Source organism: Elephantulus edwardii, unplaced genomic scaffold (assembly GCF_000299155.1).
Source record: "Elephantulus edwardii isolate Elephantulus edwardi_28Jun2011 unplaced genomic scaffold, EleEdw1.0 scaffold00010, whole genome shotgun sequence".
NCBI classification, from domain to species: Eukaryota; Metazoa; Chordata; class Mammalia; order Macroscelidea; family Macroscelididae; genus Elephantulus; species Elephantulus edwardii.
Genome location: NW_006399760.1, coordinates 5,041,855 through 5,048,643, shown reverse-complemented (window position 1 = coordinate 5,048,643; position 6,789 = coordinate 5,041,855). Strand labels below are relative to the sequence as shown.

At 33.2% G+C, this 6,789-nt stretch overlaps 1 protein-coding gene across 1 annotated transcript in view; it reads left to right on the top strand.

Moving 5' to 3' along the window:
- The window catches only part of LRP1B (low density lipoprotein receptor-related protein 1B), a 2,414,068-nt gene that overhangs the window by 2,051,322 nt on the left and 355,957 nt on the right, over nucleotides 1-6,789 (top strand). Inside the window, exons 56-57 of the mRNA XM_006880809.1 lie at nucleotides 768-951; nucleotides 3,478-3,563. Coding sequence (XP_006880871.1) covers nucleotides 768-951; nucleotides 3,478-3,563 — 270 coding nt within the window. The remainder of the gene's footprint in view (nucleotides 1-767; nucleotides 952-3,477; nucleotides 3,564-6,789) is intronic.

Genomic DNA, 6,789 nt, shown 5'->3' with positions numbered 1-6,789 from the left:
TAACAATTCATCTCATTTCATCAATACCTAGTATGTCAATATTTATTAGTTCCTTTTTTTTTCCTAAATAATGTCCAAGTTTCCTACATTCGGGCTTCCCATATTTCACATTCAAATCACTAGTTACTGCTTACAACTGTTCCTCCTCCATTGTGTTTCCATATTTGAGGACTTTTCCTGAGCTGTCATATCTACTAGTCTACTTTAGGTTTACATAGGCTTTTTGAAGGTCTATTCTTTCAGAAGTGAATAGTCAATCCTTCTTCCTAGTCTGTGTTAATTAAAACACTCAGGAAAGCAGTTTACCTATAATATATTTTTTAGTTAAGGGTCTAAATAAATAATATTTTTGGCAATATTTAAAATCTTCACTTTTTCTATGTAAGGATTAATTCTTAAAGTCTCTGTTAAAAAATATAATATAAAGCAAAAAAAAAAAAGAAATTAAAAGTCTGGAAGAATGCTGTCTTTTCTGCTGTGCCATTTTCTCTTGTCACATGACTCTGAAGTCACTTGACCTTTGTAATCCTACCAACTCCAGAAGTGTAAAAAGGATATTTGAGAGCTTTTTTTTATGATTTTCAAACATAGTTGTTTAATAAAAAAAATTAAATTTTTATTAAAATTTAATCCTTGGGAAATATTGTATACTCTTAAATGCTTTCCTTTTTTATTTTCTTTCATGTTATTTATGCTAAAGGATTATCTCATAGTATAAGGCATTGACAATGATGTTAACTAATTATTCTCATTTTTTCTTGCCCCAGTGCAAGTGTTGGCCTGGATTCCAACTGAAGAATGATGGTAAAACATGTGTAGACATTGATGAATGTTCTTCAGGATTTCCTTGTAGCCAGCAATGCATCAATACCTATGGAACCTACAAGTGCCTATGTACAGATGGGTATGAAATACAACCCGATAACCCAAATAGCTGCAAATCACTCTCAGGTATCAAGTAAAACTTGCCTACCAATCTAATTTTAGTTGTACACATAGACCTTGTTGTTTATAGCTTTCCTTATTGAATTCAATTCTCCTTGTTTCTGAGAAACTCAACTTCTTCTCTACCTGTATACAAGAATCTGATGGTTTTGTGTGTTATAAATGAGTGCATTCCTTGTGATAGCATTCCATTATGGTCTATGAAGTGTTTAATGGCATTTGAGAATAATCATGGGTAATACCAACTGTCTGATACTGCTTCCTAGTAAATTACAGATACTTGGGAAAGTTTGGCCAAGATAATTTGCAGGGCCTACTGTTACAGTGTAACAATATATTTTTCTCCTCTCCAATGCTACTCAGAAATGTGTGGCTATGAAAGCAGCAGGTAACTATAACAGTATTAATAATAATAACAGCAACAACAACAACCAGAATAATTTCCCATGAAATTGATAATTGATTCCCACACACAGTCATACTTGTTACAGAGTACTACTGTATTCCTCAGAGTTTTCAGAACTTATTGTTTATAGAAGTAGATAACCAATAATTTTTCTGAGGAGACTATGAGTCAGCTCAAATTGTTGATGTATAATCAAGGATATTAATTGTGCATATAATCTATTTCTCTTGTTGTTGGGTACCATTGACTCAGAACCAGCCCATTGCTGATCCTCTGATGAATTTTCAGAGGCAGTAAATGAAACTGGAGGATATTGCCCATCTTTCTCTCAAGAAGCAAGTGGTGGATTCGAAGCATATGTCTTTGGCTTGGAGGTGCAGTTTGTTACCTCTAGGCCACCATAGTTGCATCATATAATGAATCTAATAATAGTAGTTATATACATGGTGTCAGTTTAAAAGTTAGCTTTTCTAGCCATTATTTTAGCCCCTCCAGGTCTCCAGCTCCCTTAACTGAGGTCTTGTAAATCATCAACAGCTGTGTGACTAATATAAGAGAAAGTGATTTCCATAATTTATACTAGGATTCCAATGATGAAGACAATGGAGAGATTGTGGAGAGATGATCGCATTGCTGTGCAATGACTGAGGCAAAGTGTAATCTGAGGCTTCTTGCATTTGTGCTGGCCACAGTTAAAGTTGAATGGAAATAGACTTTACACCTTAGAGCCAGTTCTGTATTGAGGAATTTTCTAAGATTTGATTTCGTCTCAAGAAGAACAGTGGGATAGTGTACTGAATGTCATAGATAATAGAAGGATGTGCCAAGCATGAATGACATATGTTTTTAATTCTTGACATAAAGCGTTTTGGAATATAACAAAAGATTTTTTAAAAACTCAAAAAACACTTTCACTGTCAAATTGATTTCAACTCTTAGAGAGTCAACTTCTTAAGAGTTTCAACTTCTTAGAGAAGCCGTGGCTACCGAGTAGACCTGTACATCATAGACTTTCTTGATTTTCTTCTTTATAGAACCATGTTGCTAGGCCTTTAATTTGAGGTTCTCCTGGGTGTATTCGAGCAATCAACACTTATCAGTAGATGAGTCTAATAATTTGTGACACCTAAAACCAAAAAGCACAAACCATTAATATTACATAGATTTTGATGCAAACTAACCTGATAGGAAAGACTAAAACTGCCCAATGGAGATTTCAAGACAGTAATCGGTAAAGAAGCTAGCAGTCATGTCTTTATCTTCTGGATCTACCAGTGGATTTAAATCACCAACCTTTCAGTTATCAGATCAACACTTAACCATTGTGCTACTATGGCTTATTTTTCCACTACTGAGGAATCTATTAATATAATACCCTACATATTATCTATCCACTGTGAAATGAATAATAAGATGGGGAAAATAAACTATTTCAGATATCATTTGAATATAGTAAAAATTAATTTATACCAATAAGTCATTTAAAATAGGATCTACACAAATCACAAATTATAACTACATCTTTCAGTAGCTACCCTAATTTCTGCTATTTACTTACTCATCAGTTAAGCATATGAGTACATTTTAGAAGAAAAGAAAACAGGAGAGATTATTCAAAAGGAGTTTGTTACTCTGGGTTTGTTGCAATTGAAAATGGGATTACATTGATTTTAAATTATTCAAATATATGTTCAAAGAAATATGCTGTACAAAATTTTGAGGCAATCTTTTCTTTAAGAACTCACTTTGATTCAGAAGAAAGGCTGATAAGATAATCCACCTAAAGACGCAGGAATTAGAGAAATACTAGCATTCTTCAAGAAATTTAAGAGAGAAAGAGGAGTAAAATTATAATTATCTAGTTTATGAATTTCCTGCCTAGTTCTGCATTATTTTTTACTTATTAATTTTAAATATACAATTATAATAAATTTTTCCTTTGGTTTGAACTATCCTAGTGATTTCCCCACTTCCTAGCTAAGCAAGTCTATATTAATTTAAACACTTATTCGAAACAGAAAGACTAAATTTGAATTTATGTTGCTATAGAACTAAACTGAACCTAAGAAGAGCTGAAAACTTTAAGTATTAAGACACTGTGCTATATTCTTTGTCTTGGTATGCAGATGAAGAGCCTTTCCTAATTCTTGCGGATCACCATGAGATAAGGAAAATCAGCACTGATGGTTCCAACTATACACTTTTAAAACAGGTATGGCATCACATAACTCCCTAAAGCTTGGTGTCTTAATGTTGGGTGTGCTTTAAAGTCATAGAGTTAGCTCACAACTGAATGGGGGCGGGGTGGGGGGGTAACCAACCTCCACGAAAATAAACCTAAATCAGGGAAATCTTCATGAAAAAAGACAAGATGTTTTTCAGATTGTCCAAATTGGCCCTTTCTTTTGTGATTGGAAAGAAATATTGTTTTGAGAAATTCAAGTATCTGCTCATAGAACTTGAAGTAAAATGAGAGTGATAGTATGTGCTCTTAAACATGTTGTTATTATTGTGCACCATTAAGTCAAACTGACTCATAGTTGACCTGTCAATGGGTTTTCTGAGGTAGTAAATTGCATCAGAGGAAATTGCCCATCCTTCTGCTGTGGAGCAACTGGGGGATTCTAACCACAAGCCAATGGGATTGCCAGGAAGATTCTTACTACTAAGCCATCAGAGCACCATCATTAAACGTTAGAATTATTGAGAGAGTAAAATGATAAGTGGAGTTCAGTTATAGTTAAAAGACTGTGAGAGACTTATTTTTAGTTTTACCCTCTTCATCTCTCAATTTTATTTAACTTCCAGACAATTTGGGCTGTGTTATTCTGACTTTCACAACCCATTCTCAGAGTTTCTTTCTTTATGTTATTTAAATGAAAATGTTTGACTGCCATTTCAAAATAGGCTAGAGAACTTTAAATTGCTCACTTATACTTCTCCCCTCCCAGTCTGCAGCAAAAATCAAATCATTAAAGCTAGAATGATTACTATGTGGACTAGAGAAATCACATCGACTTATCTGCATCACATTTTCCACTGTCAAGAGAAATACCTGTCTAAGAAGGATTCAGTTTGTATCTATTTTGCTAAAGATTTCCCTTTGCCCCGTCTGTATAATAGGCAATAAAATATATGAAAACACTATTGGAATACATGCACAAAAGAGAAGGATATTTTTGTTCTGAATACAGTAGTATGTTTATGTAAATAATAGATATAGATAAAGAAAGACATTTATATCACATATTTTCAGTAAAACAAAAAAAGGCAAACTTAACTAAAATTATTTTTTTCCATTCTCTGAAGAAAGGATGTTTCAACGATACTCTCAGAATATCATTCAGTTTGCTTAAAAATTTGGTCTTTTTTTAAATGAAAATACCCTTAGCAAGTGTGATGGTCTTAATGACAGAGTTGCATTTTCTTAGATTACAAAATGAAAATGGACATTTTATATGAAAATCCAGATTTCTGGCTGCTCTTGAAAAACAGAATGATGTAAAGTGCTGGGCCATCTTCCTTCACTAGAATGGTTAAGCTCTGGGCAGCTAATTGAATGATTTGGTGGTTCAAATTCACTCAGTAGTTCTACAGGCAAAGTGACTAACATTCAGCTCTCATAAAAAATTAAAGCCTAGAACATTCTTTGGTATAGTTTACTTTATCACATGGATTGGCATAAATAAAAATAAATGGACAAATCGTAAGAACAACAGTGTTTATAACCTTCTTTCAATTTCCCTTATTTATGAGCATCTGTGAGGTTTAGGTTTTTGCTCTGGAGTTTGGAGTGAGTCTATCTCATTTTTATGGACAGTATAAAAACAAAATCACACCATCTTGCCTTTCAAGAGCATTTGGACTGAAATTGCAAGAGAGTCTTGTCCTTTTGGCAATATATGTTGTTGATTGCCTTTGAGTCAAACATGATTCAGTGGCTCTATGAACAAAAGACCTGAAGCTTTGCTATAACTCTCATCATTTCTCAAAGTTCATAGTTTTTCCAGAGATATGTTGTTGAGGAAGTGGATGCCACTCCTGCTTCCATTTGGCAATAAATAGTATGTTAATTATTCTTCATCAATACCACAATCCAAACACATCTATTAGTGAATAACATAGAGAAATCTGGTGGCCTGGTGAGTAAGGAGTTATGCAGTCAAAGGCATATAGTATTCAAATCCACCAACTGCTCCAAGAAAGAGAGGTGGATAATCTTCTTCTGGGCGATTTACAGCCTCTGAAACCTTGCTGGAAGGTCAGCTGTGAGTCAATTCTGACTCAATAGCAGTAAGATGAGTTTGTTATTGATAGATAACTACATATAAGTTAAAAGTATTTTTTTTCTTCTTAAATAAAATTCTGAATTTTGATAATAAGACTTAAAACTAAGATGTCATAATTTGCTTTTACTATCCTTCACAAACTAAATCAAAACAAAACAAAATACCAGTTTCTTTAATGCGTCTCATTTGTGAGACTACATGTATTGTAATTAAATGTCTAAAACAATTTGTTAAACTTTGCAAAGCAATTTGTTATACCTAACAAAACTTTTAGGTAAATATTGCAGTCTCCACATGAAAATCTCTCATGTCTTTGTCAAATACCTGCAGCAATAAATTTTTAATCCATAAATATTCATATGTTGATAAAATAATACTCGATCCTTAAAAGAAAATGGAAAGAAGTTTAATGTGTTGAGGCAATACTTTGAAAAGCTTAAACAAGAGACAGTAGTGCTCGCTTCAGCAGCACATATACTAAAAATTGGAACGATACAGAGAAGATTAGCATGGCCCCTGCGCAAGGATGACATGCAAACAAGAGACAGTAATTAAATTAACTCTTAAGTAATCACTTGAAACAATCCAATATCTAAAAAAAGATTTCTACATCTTGCATGTACATTCATCAAATCAAATCAAATCAATTAAATGCCAGAGTTAGCAATTCAACCAAGTGGTTGCAGAATTTGGTGGGCAGAGGGAGGAGAAGTAATTAGGAAAGATCCAGTTGTTATTGTTGTTGTTGTTGTTAACCATAGCTTCAGAATGGAACTTTAGCTTATCCTCCAGTGGGTTTTTAGAAGCAGTTAGTTGCAGGGGAGGATATTACCCATCCTTTTCATGATCCAGTAAGAAAATGAAAAGGATTAATTATAGTAAGAATAGATCAATGGTGATCACTTTATAAAACACCATGTATGGGGATAAAATACAATGTAGATGAATGAAACACAATGTACACGAAACATGTATGCAAACCAATATAAAATTTTTAAAAATAGGGAGAAAAAGGTTGTAGCATCAAGAAATATGCCAACTGAATCTGTGGTCTGTTTTGTTAATTACTGAAACATGCAAAATTGTGAATGTAAAGAGAGAAATATCTTCATATTTTTTCATATATAATAATAAAATAGTGATTACCTA